Source organism: Canis lupus, chromosome 3, assembly GCF_011100685.1.
Source record: "Canis lupus familiaris isolate Mischka breed German Shepherd chromosome 3, alternate assembly UU_Cfam_GSD_1.0, whole genome shotgun sequence".
Taxonomy (NCBI): Eukaryota; Metazoa; Chordata; class Mammalia; order Carnivora; family Canidae; genus Canis; species Canis lupus.
Window position 1 is genome coordinate 84,387,141 of NC_049224.1, and position 17,424 is coordinate 84,404,564.

General features: G+C 34.9%; 1 protein-coding gene across 1 annotated transcript in view; it reads right to left on the reverse strand.

The window, feature by feature from the left end:
* Positions 1-17,424, reverse strand: part of TBC1D19 (TBC1 domain family member 19) — a 119,223-nt gene that overhangs the window by 6,575 nt on the left and 95,224 nt on the right. Inside the window, exons 16-20 of the mRNA XM_038533709.1 lie at positions 15,661-15,693; positions 12,343-12,452; positions 10,155-10,246; positions 6,080-6,195; positions 572-642 (exon numbers count right to left, since the gene is read on the reverse strand). Of these exons, the coding sequence (XP_038389637.1) occupies positions 572-642; positions 6,080-6,195; positions 10,155-10,246; positions 12,343-12,452; positions 15,661-15,693 (422 nt within the window). The remainder of the gene's footprint in view (positions 1-571; positions 643-6,079; positions 6,196-10,154; positions 10,247-12,342; positions 12,453-15,660; positions 15,694-17,424) is intronic.

Here is a 17,424-nt window from a genome sequence, read left to right on the forward strand (position 1 = left end):
ACAAAGAATGTAGGCAGCTATTTTAAGGGTAAAATTTAAATTTCTATGAGAGATAGGAAATAGAGTAATATGGTAAGCCACCATTTAATTGAACTGTGTTTCAGGTATAAATTATACTATTGAAAAGAAACCAGTTTTAAAGAATTAACTCATTATTAAAAATAACCAAAAAGCCATGTATCTTTACTCTGTCATCCGAATGCATGTTCTTTAACTCTCTCAACCAGTTTTTCTTTGTTCTAGCAGAATACGTGGACGTGAACAATAATAAGAAAATCCAACCAAAGCCCCGGTAGTTGCTACTAAAATTACTGGGTATCTTGTTTCCCATAATGGTTATAACGGTTTCCTATAATAATCTTGTTTGTGATTCATTCACAAGAAGATTGTCTTCACCTAATTCAGGAATTCTGAATACCTGATGTTACTTAGCTTGAAACTTATAGTTTTACCCGAGTTAAAAAATTAGGCTATGAGTAATGTGTATCCTATGCATCTGAGACTGAAGTGCCCGAGCCTGGCAATCTCTCAGGAACTATTTCCATCCCATCTGAGTGAAACTTATCCTTACTTCAGCTGCAGCCAGTGATGTCACCTCCATCAGGTTCACTGCTCGGAAAGCAAACACAGCAGCTGCCAGCACTGGAAAAGAATGCACACTATTTCAACTGCTGGCCTACTCATCAGCCTGACAAATTTACTGCTCTGCCCACAACCTACTAGGAGAGCTCAGAACTAGTGCTTTACAGGACTGCACGCACGCATTCTGAGTTAAGGTCTTGTGATGAATGGAAATCATCTCCTCTGGAGGACAGAGTGCCTGATGGCTAGGTAAAATGAATCCCACCGTTTTGGGAAAAGGAAAATTCAGTGCTCTTAAAAGAACCATTTATAAATTGTTTTATTTCATATCTATAACTTACATCATACGGTTTTATTTTATTTAACTTATTTTTCTAAAAGATTTTTTATTTTTTTATTCATGAGAGACAGAGAGAGAGAGAGAGAGAGAGAGAGAGAGAGAGAGAGGCGGAGACACAGGCAGAGGGAAAACTAAAAACTAACTCAGCTAAAAACTAACTCAGCTAAAAACTAAACTCAGCTAAACTGCTGAGACACCCGGGATGCCCACATCATACGTTTTTAAATATGAGTAAATAAAAAACAAATATAATAAAAATAAATAAATAAAGGTTTATTTTGATGCAGGTGTTTCTTACTAATGCAATAGGATTCTGGAAAGTTGGGCAGCCCAGGTAGCTCAGCCGTTTAGTGCTGCCTTCAGCCCAGGGTGTGATCCTGGAGACCCGGGATCAAGTCCCACATCGGGCTCTCTGCATGGAGCCTGCCTCTCCCTCTGCCTGTGTCTCTACACCTCTCTCTCTCTGTGTCTCCTGTGGATAAATAAAATCTTTATTAAAAAAAAAAAAGGATTCTGGAAAGTTATATGGAGACTATATTTTTATTTAAAAAATTTTTTTTGAGACTGTATTTTTAAATATATCAGATCATGTTTCATATGTATCAAGGTATCCTGATAGAAATGTGCAATAAATATTTTTCTTAAAAATATTTTTATAACATTTTGTTATACTTTTGTATTCCGCACTGACTTTCTTAGAGTGTTCATAAATGGATAGGTCTGTGGGGAGAGCCGCTGTGAACTGATTCTGAAATTTACGTTAATACTGGCTCTAGGAAAAAAAAGTTGAAACTTTGAAAAAATAACTATAGGACACCTTAAAGATCAATAATGTACATAGAATAGAAAGCAATATTTGAGTTTTTGTTTCTATCAATCATATGCATATGACAAGAAAGTAATGCTAATGTGTAATCTTTCTTATTATGTAACCTGACATAAAACCCCACATGAGGGAATGTGTCATCTTGAAAAGTGAAAGGACCCATGTAAGAGGTAGGTATCCTGACAAGGACACAATACTGCTTAAAGATGACTCGACTTCCCTCGTTTATTTATTTTTTTTAATCACCAGTGGTGGTAGTTTCCTTTCTACCCAAAAAGTCCTTGAAATTTAGAAAATAAATGGTACGGAATCTTCAAAATTATTTGAAAGATTGGCTCCCAAATATATGGCATAGCTAATGCAACTATATATATACATTTTTACTATGGGAATATTAATAATAATGCTAATGATATTTTCATACCAACTCCATGAGTCAAGTACCATTGGTGGCCTCATTATATTAAGATGGAAACTGAGGCCCAGTGAGTTTGGAAGCCATGTTCAGAGTCACCCAGGTAGAAAATAGCAGAGTGAGGGGCAGCCCGGGTTGCTCGGTGGTTTAGCGCCATCTTTTGCCCAGGGTGTCATCCTGGAGACCCGGGATCGAGTCATACGTCAGGCTCTCTGCATGGAGCCTCCTTCTCCCTCTGCCTGGGTCTCTGCCTCTCTCTCTCTCTCTCTCTGTGTCTCTCATGAATAAATAATACAAATAAAAAAATTTTTTTTTTTTAAAGAAAGAAAATAGCAGAGTGAAAACTTAACCTTGGCTCTGGAGCCAGAGCATTCACCATGTGATGGTTTTATTGAGATTGAAGGTAAATAGTAATGACTCTTCCCTGACATGAAACTCTGGGTGCTTTCCTCTAAATTGTAATCTCTGTTGTCCTTCAGAATGGTTTTCCAGGGATGGCCTGAAGCATGATGCCATGCATCATGATGCTGGGCTCTGACAGGTAGGTGGCTGTGCATGAGGAGTACAAGTCAGCATCCACACCCCTTAATTTCCCCAGAAGGACACTGAATGCAACTAGACCAACCTGGGAAGCAGGCATTTTTCTAGGGTACAACAGATTTTGGACAGTCTGGCAAAAAAAGGCAATCCAACTAGCTAGAGAGGAAAACTCCAAGGGAAGAAAAGATGGTACCAGTAAAACAAAATTTAAAAACTTGGGGATTATTTAATATGTAACAAAGGATACAAGAGGTCAGGGACAAAGAATTTACCTTTTAACTGAAAAGGAGAACACTACTTTAAAGTCACTAAGCTCCTAAATTTATAAGAATATCAAAGAAAATAATTTCTGTGGACCAGAAACTTCTTTATAGATTCCTAATATCTGGAATCATTTTGACAATGGTGACATTTGAGAAGGTAAGGAGTGTGACTGCTACTTCCTTTTTTGTGTATAATTTAACAGAGTTGGTGAAAGCCTGACAGGATGGCCAAATTTTCTGCTGTAGCAGGAAAGAGTTTTACATGGCGGGAAATTGTTTTTCCAAAGGTAGATAAGAGGGGGAAAAAAAGATCAGCTCACTAATTGACCTCAGCATCCAAAATGCTTATGTGCTCATAACCTTTATTTATCTTGGTGTCACATCACAGAAGTTCCTTTGCGTCTGCTTCATGTTTGATTTGCCCAGCCCTTCCGCAGAACACATTTGTTTGCCAAGGAGAAAAGATCTCCACTTTGGGATATTTTCAACTGCAATCACACTTCAAGGGAAATTCAGAAACTCTAATATTTACTTTTGGTCTTTTAAGCTATTCTCATTGAAAAAAAAAAGCTATTCTCATTGCTTTAATTCTAAGCAATTCTATCACAAGCATTAAGACACTTATGCTCTAAACTGTTTTTCAAAAGACCCTAATTAATTCATAATTAAAGCCAGTAATATTTACTAAAAACTTGTAAAGACTATATAATGACTAACTTGGGCAAAAAAGGTGGTCCCAAAATATCCATTCCAAAAAATGTCTGAAATAATAAAAACTAATTTGGGTATATGTACACAAAATGGTTTTCTGTGTAGGTATACCCATGGCTCTTTATCTGAATTCATGGTATGGGAGTTCCCACCAGTCTAGTTCCATTTCTAGATGCTCTATAATTTTCCCTGTTGACTTAAGAAAACACTCAGGGAAAGTGGATGGATACAACAGTGCATATTGTATTTCTACCTATTCATCAGTAACACTTCTATTAATGCTTTGAGCTTGCAGCAGAGTGCCTAGTTTAGAGCAACTACATCATTCAACATTCATTTATTTCTCTCTGACTTCAGTGTGCTGACGGGTGGTAAGTCATAGAATGAGAAAATTTAAACTGGAAGAGGTCTTGAAGATCTTCCAATTCAACATTTCTTTCACAGTGGAAAACCTTAACCTTTGAGTGACAGTTAAAAAGCCCCTTCTAGTTTTGAAAAATCCTCATTATTAGAAAGTACTTTCTTATATTGAACCTCTTTAACATTCTCTAATATCTTTTTGAAATGATACAAAAAACTATATACAACACTCTTCAACAAAACTTAGGACATACCCAGAGGAGGTTTATTTGCTATTTATTTTAAAGTCTAAAATCCTGTTGCCTGAGAAATGGTAACAAAAAACAAGATGTCTTAGCCTGGAAAGTAGAAGCTTTGGGGAATGGTGAAAGTAGAAAAAACATGATGATGACCCTGGTTTAATAGGAGTACATTTTGGCTACGTTGTCAGACAAGGACCAGTGTTCAAACAGAGGATGAGGACTACCTGTCAGACATGTCTAAAAGAGTCAGACCTGGGCAGACTGGGTAGCTCAGCAGTTTAGCACTGCCTTCAGCCCAGGGCCTGATTCTGGAGACCCAGGATCAAGTCCCACATCAGGCTCCCTGCATGAAGCCTGCTTCTCCCTCTGCCTGTGCCTCTGCCTCTCTCTCTCTCTCTCTCTCTCTCTCTGTGTCTCTCATGAATAAATAAATAAAATGAAAGAAAGAAAGGAAAGAAAGGAAAGAAAGGAAAGAAAGGAAAGAAAGAAAGAAAGAAAGAAAGAAAGAAAGAAAGAAAGAAAAAGAAAGAAAAAGAAAGAAAACAAGCAAGCCAGACCTGACGACCTCTAGGATCTAGGTTACATGTACTACTGCCATTCAGCTAAGAGAAATGAGGGCAGGCCCTCCTTTCCTAAGTCATATCTGTGTGGGCTTAAAACCCAATTGAGGTAGAAGGATACTAGGATTGTTAACGTCAGTAACTGGTATCTCCAATTGCACCAAGGGTGATGTTTATCTTCATGGCATTTTATTATTACTCTAATTTTCCTTTTTGAAATGCCATACAATTACTCTAGACACCTCAGCACTCAAGAATATGTTAATATGGTACCTAAAGAATCTTCCGCAAGTAAAGGGTCTTTTTCAATTAAACATTATTTCCACAAACCCAGAGACGTGTCCTTACAATGCTATCAATATAAGGTAAGGAAACGAAGACTCACGCAGGTTAAATAATTTATTCAATATTACACAACTGGAGAAGGTTGTACCTAGCACTTTGCCAACTTCTCTGCCCTCCAACTACGGTTGTGAAACCCTTGTGCTAATTATTTGAATTTCCTGATAATCCCAATGATAAAAATAACTGAGACTGTTTTGTATAAGAGAAGCAAAATAATATAATTAACAAGAAATCTGCACCGTATGTGTCATCAAATAGCTGTCTTGTGTATATCTTGTGTATACCTATTGTGAGAACTGCTTAATTATAAAAAAAGAGAAAAACCTGTGGCCTCCTGAAAAAAAAGATGAAATTTTTTTTGGCTTAAGAGAATACCTAACAAGAGGAAATTCAACCACTAGGAGTCAGAGACTCCTAGCAAAAAGGAAGAGGTTTTGAATTCAGTGGAAACTGAAGTCCAGAAAAGCTGAGATTTCAGCTTTGCAGAGAGGCTCAGTGTCAGTTTGGATTTTAGGCAGTGGTTGAGAAGGGGCATAGAACAGATGCTAAGAGAGGCAGAGGAGCCAGGAATAGAACTGAAGTATTCCTACACTCCACTGCAGAGACCTCACAGGTGCTGAGAAGAGAGTAAGCAAGCCCTGGCTAAACTAAAAATGGACTTTTCCTGGGAGCAAAGAGGAAAGACTAGGAATACACTAGTATTGGGAAGTTACATAGGGGTATCTAGATCTCAGAACTTTAGTACTTGTTTTCTAAGGCAGATAAATCAATTAAATATTAGGAATTAGAAATGACAGATAACTCTAGACTCAAATTGCAATTACAGATGGTGAATGTTAGAAAGGAAAGGGACTTTATTATAGAAACATGTATCTTACAAACAAACACTTATTACCAGCAAGAATTTCCAGAGAGTTGTATCCTAGGATTCTATCCCACAAAAGCAGGAGTTGATCTGTAGCTAAGTATCCAGAAAAAGCTCGAACCATCCATTTAAAGGATATGCGAAGTCTGTAAGCAAAGGAAAAAGAAAACAGATTTTACCAGTGGCTTTTCTTTTCTCACAAAAAGGCAGTTATCAGGAGAGCCAACCAATTCTATTGTTAACTTCTTTGTGAGTCTTAGACATCACCTATGCATTTAAATCTCACAGGCCCTCTTAAAAGCTGCAGAAGTGCAATGGTGAGAAACCATGAGTCGTCAAATTAGCAGTCTCAATGTATTAAGAAGAAAAATTATATCTGCTTTGTTATAGTTCAGCCTTTTGCAGGACGCCTGTGTGGCTCAGTAGTTTAGCACCTGCCTTCGACTCAGGGCGTGATTCTGGAGCCCTGGGATTGAGTCCCGGGATCAAGTCCCACATTAGGCTCCCTGCATGGAGCCTGCTTCTCCCTCTGCTATGTCTCTGCCTCTCTTTCTGTGTGTGTCTCTCATGAATGAATAAATAAAATCTTAAAAAATATATTTAGTTCAGCCTTTTGAAAATTCACTCACTTTTATGTTCTGTTTTTTCAGGGTCTCTACTAATTAGCTACCAATGAGGTGATCTTAAGAGTTAACAGTTCTTAACAGCTCAAAACTCATGATTATTTGAATTTTTATTCAAAATACTTCAATGCTTGGTAGCTGTATACTTTTCCAATTCAATAAATTATATTCCTACATTTTTCAGTCAAATCGTTACATAGGCTGAATAAAAACAACAGGCAGTAGTCTTTAAAGGCAAAGAAAAATAGTTTTAAAGCTATAAGGGACCCTGGAAATAGATTTCTAATTTCAAACCCTTCATTTTAAAGGGGAGATTATCAGAACTCTGAAAGATCAACCAGAACAGTCAAATGATTTTTCCAAAAAAACCCACAAAAAGCCAAAACCTGATATGAGATCCCACTATTTGTAAATAGGTTATGTTACAATAATAATTTATGTCTGCAATCAGGAAATGAACTCCGTAGCTTTGGTGCCTTAAGAGAGAAACCAGTCCCTCACACTTCCGTACTATTAGCCTCTAAATATCACTTGCCTGCCCCTGAGAGGTGCTAGCCAAACTCTTAGCTGGAGCTGTTACAATATTATGTAGATAAGTATCTGTGCTATTTTTTTAAAGCAAGAGAAAGGGACTTAGAGACTGCCATTGTTGATGTGATATTCATTCTCTTAAGACCAAAAAAGACCCCCAAGTTTTCGGAAATTCCTCAAGACTAGAAAACTATTACTCTAATATAACAAAGTACATGTAGGGAGTAGTACTGACAAATTAAACTTCTTGGTTGGTTTTAGAACATCTGTTTATAAATTCCGAAGAAAGTTTTGGCCAGACATTTTAAATTAAAAAAAAAAAATCATTTGACTTTTAAGTCCAAATTATTAATATCATCCAATTTCATTTTAATAGGTCTTTCATCGTGTCTTATTAGAACAATAGCGCCACACATTGTGCCCTCTTCCAAATATAGCGCAGAATAAGTTTCTTAGAAATAAAGTTTATTGAGGTATAATCTATGGATAGTAAAATTTACCCTTATTAATGCACAATTCTGAGTTTTGTTAAGAACCAAATGGGAACTTTAAAAGTAAAAATACAATAACAACAAAACAGAACAAAACAAAACAAAAACAACCCTCACTGGATAGATCCAAAAGCAAAATGGTAATGACAGAGAGTCAGTGAATTTGAATATACATCAATAGAAAGTATCTAATCAGAACAATCAAAAAGGATTGAAAACAAAATGAATAGAGTTTCAGGGACCTTGGGGATGAGACCGAAAGTTTCAACACTGGAATCCTAGAGGAAATGGAGAATAAGTATAGTGCAGAAAAAAATACTTAAAAAATAATGGTTGAAGATTTCCTAACTTTGGCAAAAGACATAAGCTTACATAAGATTCAAGAACCTCAGCAAACTCCAAAAAAGGATAAACACAACAGAAATCCATGCCCAGATACATCATAATCAAACTTCTGAGAACTAAATACAAAGAGAAAAAATATTTTTTCCTGAAATGTTTGGCAGAATTTACCAGTGAAGCCACCCAGGTCTGGAGTTTATTTGAAGGTAGAATGTGATTAATTAAAAATGTATATTATAAACCCCAGGGCATTGTTATGGACTGAATGTTTGTGTCCTCCCATTGCCCCCACTCCATTCTATGTTGAAACTCTATCCCAAGGTGAAGGTATTAGGAGAGAGGGAGGGTCTTAGGGTAGTAATTGGAATGTGAATAGTTAATGGGTGAAGCCCTCAAGGTTGGGATTAGTGCCTTCATAAGAGTCAAGGGAGAATTTGTTTCTCTTCTCTGCTCTCCACCATAAGAAAATACAATAAAAAGTTGGCAGTCTGCAGCCTAAAAGAGGGTCCCCGTTGGAACTCAACCATGCTATCACCTTGATCTTAGACTTTCAGTTTTCAGAACTGTGGGAGATAAGTTTCTGTTGTTTAAAAGCCACACAGTTTATGGTAATTTGTTATAGTAGACTGAGGGGCGTCTGATGGCTCAGTTGGTTAAGCATCTGAGTCTTGATTTTGACTCAGGTCATGATCTCAGGGTTGTGAGATGGAGCCCTACACCAGGCTCCATGCTCAGAGGGGAATATTCTCTCTCTTCTCTTCCTCTGCCTGCCCGCCCCCTTCCCTGCTCTTGTGTGTGATCTCTTTTTCTCATTCTCTCTCTCTCTAGAAAGAAAGAAAGAATTGAAAAAAACATTGTGAATTGAATGAAAATTAAAACATAACATATCAAAATTTGTTGTGGGGAGGTAATGTAGTGCTTTGAAGCAATTTATAATAATATTGTTTCCATTAGAAAAGAGAAAGGTATCAAACTCATGATCTTTCACCTTAAGAAGACAAGAGCAAAATATACCTAAGGCAAGAATAAGAAATAATAAATATAAGAGCTAAATTAATGAAATTAAAGACAGAAGAATAGAGAAAATCAAAACAGAGTTCTTTCAAAGAAGGATAAAATTAATAAACTGCTAGCCAAACAATCAAGAAAAGTGAGAAGATAACAATTATCAATATCAAGAATGAGAGAGGTGTTATCACTGTGATTCTCTTGATTTTAAATATGAGGAAGTTGAATTATCTTGATTTACAGAATTTGAGTCTTAGTCAAATTAAATTACTTCATTAGGATTATTCAGTTTAGTAGATAGAATTTAAATCCTGGTCTGTCTCTTAAACCCACCCACTCATCCATCCATCCATCTACCCACCCACCCACCTATCTGATGTGGATTCAAGTGTAGAAAAGACAAATACTAAACTACTATTGTATTTCCCATTAACTACTTTTGTGGTCTCAAAGAGTTAATGCTTCTTTCAAATATGCCCTAAGAGGGGAAACTAGTTTCACAGAGGGGAAGAGAGTGACAAAACATTAATAAATCATTTAGAAACTTCTGTTGCCTTAGGCATTGTTATTTTTAAAAAAAGAGAAGAGAATCAATAATATTGAAGTGAAGAGGTAACCCTACAATATGTAGAGTTGTGATTTAGTATTGGTTTGGTATTATCACATTTCTTAGGTGGTATTTGTGTTCACAAATTTCTGCCTCAGTTTTGGCCAATACCTGTAATTATGAAGAGAAATTAGTTTATTTTGGTGATTCATATACCAACCACAGAAATTCTAGCAAATAAGAATTTATTAGGATTTTGCTCCCAAGAATTTTTGGTACAATGTAGAGCTCCATCTACTACTTGATATTATTGTTTTATTGGAGATATTTTTAGTTTAATTTCTCTAAAGAATTACTCTATCTTTAAAAGTGCTTTATGGGTGACTGGGTGATGGGCACTGAGGGGGGCACTTGATGGAATGAGCACTGGGTGTTATACTATATGTTGGCAAATCGAACTCCAATAAAAAAAATATACCAAAAAAAAAGTGCTTTACAATGATGAAATAGAACCTTCTGAGGTCAAATTATCTATTCGTCAATTAGGAGAGAAAGGTACTCACGGCTGAGCTCCAATTTCTCGTAGATGATAAAAGAGCTGGGGGAGATAGGTTTGAAGAAGAGTTTCAAACAGCAAACAGAGGGACACAATACCCTGGATATAATAACAAAACACAAAAGAAATATACATTTTAGTATTTAAAAATTAACTCTGCCAATAAAGTATGCAAATGGAAATGAGGAAAAATTATCAATATAAATATTCTCATATTGTCTAAAAGTAAAAAACTGGAAATGCTCTAATGATGTCTAATACTGTGGTTAAAAATACATTTTCCCCCAATTTATGGATACTTAAACTATTATAGATATGCTAAGGAGCCTCCTTTTTAATACAATAGGATCCTCCTATAATCTGGTATACAATATACAGAGTCTAAGGAAAACATCATTTTATAGAAAACCTGCTACTTTGTAAGCCCTCTATTATCACTTATGTCCAGCAAACTAGTTTTTTCTGGATGCATTCCAGTTTCCAGGTATTTCTCTGCTACTATAGCCACACCCTTACACTCTCCTTCCATATGTCCCTTCCCTTTCAGCTGCCTCACCCATCCAGGAAAATATTTCCTGCTTTTCTCACTCTTTCTTTGAAATCGATTCCCAGGGGAAGACTGACTACTGACTGCTTGAAATTTGCATCAGGAAGTTATCAAACAAGAATGTTTGATATTTTTTTAATTGAAATCTACTTTTTATCAGGGCATTATTTGTAGAGGACAAGAGGTAACCAATTTAAGCAGATGGTTTTTTAAGTGCTTTTATTACTTGACAACTCTGAATAAAGTCTTTCTTGTAGCTCAGCATTCCTCAGGGTTGATCTTTGTGAGGAAGTTTTAATCCTCTTTGTGAGTTTCCAAAGAAAAAAGGCTGGCATGGTTCCAAATAGTTCAATCTGGCTGCAAGCCAGAAAAGGAGCTGACCAACTGTAAGTCTTTATTCCACCGAATAAAGAAAGGGCAGAGGCAGGGCTGGCCCAACCAATTCACTGAAAAAGGACACTTCAGGGTCAGCATGGAGATAGAGAAGGAATATCCAGGGTTGCCTGATGTCAAGCTCCAGTGCTCTGCACAGGGAGAAAACTGTGGGTGTATACTGGGCAGCCAATTTAAAATTAAAAAAAATTTTTTAAACTCTGAAGCATAAAATGGTACAGAAAACAGAATTATTCATATATTTCTTATTACTCTAGACTAAAAATTAGTGTAAGATAAGCACTAACTCAAGTTGTCTCAGAGAGCAGGAACCCAAGATAATTGGTTGTGCTTCTATTTGTTCATCAGAGACATCCTGGATCTCTGTTACTTGTCAGCATTCACTAGCAATGGAGGAGAGCAAGGTAGAAACAGAGGGAGGTGGACTAGGAATACACAGGGTTAAAGTGGGAGGGATAAGCAATAGTGATTTAGTTTAATAGCAGCCACAAAGTCTTCCCTTCAGGGAAATCTGGTTAGCCCTGATACATCCCAATTTAGTAAGAGTTAGTCAAGTTACCCACAAATGGACCACAGCAGGCCCAAAGGTGAAAAAAGTATAACTAAAGTAAAATAAATACTGTTTTAACTCAGGCTCATCGGTGGAAAAAAACATGTGATAAAGGACTGGCCAACATAAAACAGATAAAAATGTTCAACTCCCAATATGCTCCTCTTTGATTTTCATATTGAGATCAACAGAGCTATCTACTGAATAAACACAAAGAAAATATCTAGTATGGTAACTGATAACTAGCCAAATGTGAAATTGAAAAATAAGCGACAAATAAATATTTGATTTTCATTAACAAAGAAGAAATTATGATGATAATCATGACAAAAACAATAATAAAAATAGCAGCTCTATAGCACTACAGAAACATATTAACATATTAACTTCATCTTGATGAGGACATCAGTGTTCAAAGAGGGTAGGCATCCTTGTCAAAGTGAACAATACAGACATTTTTATATGTTTTTTTCTGTTAACATATAAAAGATAATGTAACTGCAATTGATAAAGGCCCTTTTTCTCCCTAATTGTCACCAAAAATACTTAAATATCAATTTCTTCTTCTCTTTCATTTATTCTATGGAAATATGTCGCTTGACATCACAAATTAAAATTTCTTGCTTTATAATTTAACTGAGGGAGGCTTTCTTAAGGAAAGAAAACAGATTATAGTCTAATTTGATTCAATTTTTATGAACTTACAGAAGGATGAGAAGAGATGGAATGGAGTCTGAAGAAAAAACGCACATACATCTCACGGAATATCTGATACAATTTGGAAGGTTCATGGTATAGAAAACAAAGTGGTGCAACTGAAAGAATAAAGAAATTAATTGATAACATTGCAGAACTATTAAAATTCAAGAAAATAAGTTAATGAAACATGAAAGAATAATTCAATTTTATAGTAATATTCATTCAAAGACAAGTTTAAAAATCATATATATCGTTTCTTCATGTTGAAATGGAAATATATACACATGTAAAAAGTGAGGCCTTAAAAATTATAAGGAAAGGATTAATTAAAAGCTATCATAATCCTAAGTTAACAGAATGATGCAATGGAATTACATATAGAGGCATATTAAAAACACAAAATAACTTTAAAAGACTATGTAAAGTCAAGTATCTCTTTTTTTTTTTTAATTGAAATAGTAAGAAAGTGAGATGCAGGCAATTCACTTTTACTTTGTTCCACAAAGGATCCAGAAAGTTTTTCAAAGTTTTATATTTTGGAAGTCAAGTAAGAAAATATAAGATGACTTATAATTAGCATTTAGAATCATGGTCTTCAACTAATTCAATTTGAAAATAAAAATTTTGTTTTTGTTTTTGAAAATAAAAATTTTGATTAACAGTTTAAATTATTGGTCATTGAGACTGGTGAATCTCAACCTGTACAAAGACAGTTTCTATAGACTTACAATAAAATAACTCTCAGACAATGGATTCATTTCTCTAATGAATGCTGAATTAAGTTTTCCTTTGCATCTAATTCTTGGCAGTTAAGCACAGGGGGGTCAACTCAATCAGACATCCCACAACTGAATGTCAGAAAGTCCTAATCTCAGATGCTGGTGTAACAACATGATTATTCTGGACTGACATGGTCATGCTTTTTATCTTCTCAAACATCGAGAATTTTAGGCAGCATGAACACATTTATAACGCAGATACATAAAACTGCATTACCTAAATATTAATTTTAATACAAAATGACTTACCGAGTAATTTCAGCTATGATATAGAACAGACAAATTAGAAATTCTAAGGCTCCATATTCCATCAGTAATGCCCTGAGGGCAGTAGGCATTAAGTTATCTGGGAAAGCAGTGAGCCAACTCAACTCACTTTTTTTTTTGACAAAGTGAAAGGAAAAATGATAAAAAATGTTAAATTCTTACAAATAAAAAAAATCAATTATCTGGGCTAAATGGCAGCGCACAGTATTACAGATGAGTAAATCATCAAAAGCTAGCAATGCAAGGGAGAGATTTCACTTTTTCTGAAGGGGAAAAGAGAGACAAATCAATTTTAGAGGAGTAAATAAATACCTACAAAAAAACCTACTTGTATATATAGAAAGAAAAATTTACATTATATACATACACATTTAAAAACTGACAGGCATATCTTTCCATTTTAAAACTAACTTTAAAAACTTATTTTACCACCAAAATAAATTGCTATTTCTTAAAATAGCCCAAATTAGGGTAATTCTATATATTTAAAAAGAATAACTCATATTCTAATTGCAACAGTCTAAGAAAAAAATAATGTGGCACAAATACATGATATTATTATAAATTCAAAGTGAAACTTTGAAATTTATTTAATAACCTTTTTATGCATATTTTTTCCTTTAACTTTTAAAATTATTGATATGTAAAAATCTATAATCCAAATCTAAAGATTTTATGGGTTCAGTAATTATTTATTATCATTTCCAGTGAAGGAATAAAAGAGAATTTTAAAATTAGCACTTTTTACAAACATGTATAATACAAAAACCTTCACAATCAGTTATTATTACTCAAGATACCACTACTGTTTGTGTTGAATTCCTTATATAGCTATGAAATGAAAAAGCTTTAGTCTTTTATATGTGATATATAAGAAATCTACATGAGTTTATTTTCTATTTAAAATACATTTCCCTATTTGGTTTGTGGATGTTCAACATACATTTCTAAAATAGTATAAAGAGATTCTGTACTGAACATTTTGCATCATCTACTTCCTTAGTGAACATTAAACCTTAGCCTACTTAAGTGACCAGAAATGTGAATAAGCAGAGTCAGAGTCAATGATGTATTTTGTTGCCTAAGAATCACTAGAAGATTTAAACTTTCATGACATCATTAATGTCCCCCAAATCACTCAAGCTCACTTTCTAAAAACGGTTTACTTGAAAAATTCTTGCAGTTGAAATTAAAATAGATAAGAGGCTAATATTTTTATTATTAGATGTAAAAATTTATATTCTTAACCTTTTGGGGGTGCTCTACTTTAAAATCCTCACGTATTTATAAAAGAGAAATGTGCTGAAAGGTCATCATAATGTTATGTATCCTGTTATGAAATTTTGGTTGCTCAAGAGAATAAAGTAGAGTGCTCTGTAATTCAAGCCTGTGATCAACACCATCAAGAGAGGCATAATGCAAAGTTCCTAGGTCCTCTGAACTCGTTTCATTGTCTGCTAGTTTTAAAAGTCTTACATTGTGTCATTCACCATTATTGTCTAATGTTGAACACGGAGGGGCTTTTACAATGAAAAGTGTTAATGTACTGCTGATTCTTTTTATAAAAGTAAAGCATTAAAGTATTTCTGTTTAGTGTAAAGGTGGGGAGATAGCAGTTGTGGGTGACAATATTCTTCAACATGTTTATATGCAACATGTGAAAATTTAAAAATTAAATAGCATTAGGTGTAGAGCATTCTTCCTCTTGCTAATCTTCATTAAGCTTCTTGCATTCCTTATTCAATGACATGTGAGGCCAGAAAGGCATTCAGGGCTTTCGAGCCTGCACATGCGCTTTTCGTACTGTACCGCAGGACATAAGAACACTTTAGTGAAATTGTTGCTGTGTATGCCAGTCGTCTGGAGAAAGCATAGACTTGAACTCAGTGTTGGCCCTCCTTCCACATTCTTTCTGACCTATTATTTGTTTAAAAGACTTAGGAGAATTAGTTCAGGAATTTAAGCAACCTCATTTTACACCTATCAGAACTAAATACTAACGTGTATCTCTGGTTTCCATCGGATTAGAACATGGTCAACACAGGAGCACTTTCACAGTATGTTCTAATCTTAATTTGTCAAGCAATCATCTGAGAAATTATGATGACCTTTATTTTTTAAAAATTTAATTGGAGATATAAACAAATACTAAACTCAATGTTTAAAAATGTTCACGATAACTTGTTAAGTGGGTAGGTGATATGTTATAAAGTGTGATCTTCATGTTTAATTTTCTAAACTATGATAAAAACACTGAATATTTTAAAGCCCAACTTACCATACATTGAAAATCCATGGAAAGGGATTACTCCTAAAAAAAAAAAAAAGTTTCTTTTCAATTAGTATACCCACTGAGGTATTAGGTAAACTTTAGAGGATTAAAACTGAAAATAGAAAGGTTTCCTATTTTTGCTTCAACTTTGTGCCTCTTATCTCCATACCTTATTCATTCCATAACTGGAAAAATGTCAGAAGACTTAGTGACAATAAAAGCACCAAAAAATGCTTTTTAATTTCTGTAGGAAAACAGACTAGAGGTTTTCAATAGATATCCAGTTAATATTCTATTGATAATGTTGAAAAACTAAAACCTTGGATGTGTTACAAAAACAAGACAACAGAACAAGGCAGATCACAGTTGAACAAATTATAATGGTCTCAGAAAGTCAATAGATTATGTCCTTCCTGAAACAACTTCATCCTGTATATTAGAATCCAATCTGTTAAAAAGATAAGTGGCTGACTCACACAAACCGGTCACCAAACTTCCTGAGCTTCAGTAACTGCTTGTCACACACAGGAACTAAGACTGTCTCTGAAACATCATCAAGCTCTAAAATTCTATGTTTAATAAGTATGTCTAGAGCAAATGCAGAGACATTGGTGAGATCTAAAGAAAACTGAGGAAGGTCTTCCAGCAATAAGATTCTTTACCAACTTAAAGGTCTTTTGCTCTCTAGGAACTGAAAAAAATTCAGAACCAGATTAGACTCACATTAAAAATCAACATTCCTAATGACATGAGAGCCACCAGCTCGAGTTCCATGGAGTACTGAGAATGAGGGCCCACACACCATCTTTCTTCAAGTTTTTCTCTCTGCTTGTATCTTTGGTTGAGTCTCTTATGAATGACCATCTTTTTCTACCTTCTCGCTCTGCTACTTAATTTTATTTCCTTTACTAATTCTAGACTTTTAACAAATAATAAAAAAAGTCTGTCTTTTCTAACTTTTCTACAATAAAATTGTTGACGTGAAAAAAAAACCTGAGAAAAAAATGAGTTGATAAATAGTGGGCACAGTTTGATGCTTTACAGAAATATAAGTACATATCTTTCTAAAAACTTCACCTCAAAGCAGGTGGCTATTATACCAAACCCCTACATTCTTACTGCAAAACTCCTTTTTCTTTCCTCTGTTAAGTTACTGCAGCAACATTTGAATAAGCAGGTTAAAGTAGTCAGAAATGAAGATGTTGCTATTATTATTTTCATCTTCTACAAATATTTATTAAGAAAAAAAAAGAAAAAAAAATTTATTAAGGATCTGCTAAGGATAGGAATACCTTAGTCCAGACAAGCCATTTTTAATTAGAAGCTTAGAGCGAGTGAGTGAAGTCATGAACTGCCAAGCAGCAGAAAGGGATGCATACATAAAGACGACTCATGGCTAATCACACTTTCCCCACATTTCCCCCAAATTCTGAAATCTATAGCTGCTCTGTAAGCAGCTAGATTATAAGCTATTTGAGGCAAGGGCCACAATTCATACTGTGTAGTATCTTCTACAAATGAGATATAAATTGATGGAAACTTAAGCATTTATAGATATAATCAAGGCTTATAAATAAAAAAGTACAACAGAGAACAAACTAATGGTTGTGGGTGGGGGACTAGGGGGATGGGCAAAATGGGTGAAGAGGAGCGGGAGATACAGGCTTCCAGTTATGTAATGAATAAGTTATGGAGATAAAAGGCACAGCATAGGGAACACAGTCATTGGTATTGCAGTAGTGCCGTATGGTGACAGATGGTAGCTATACT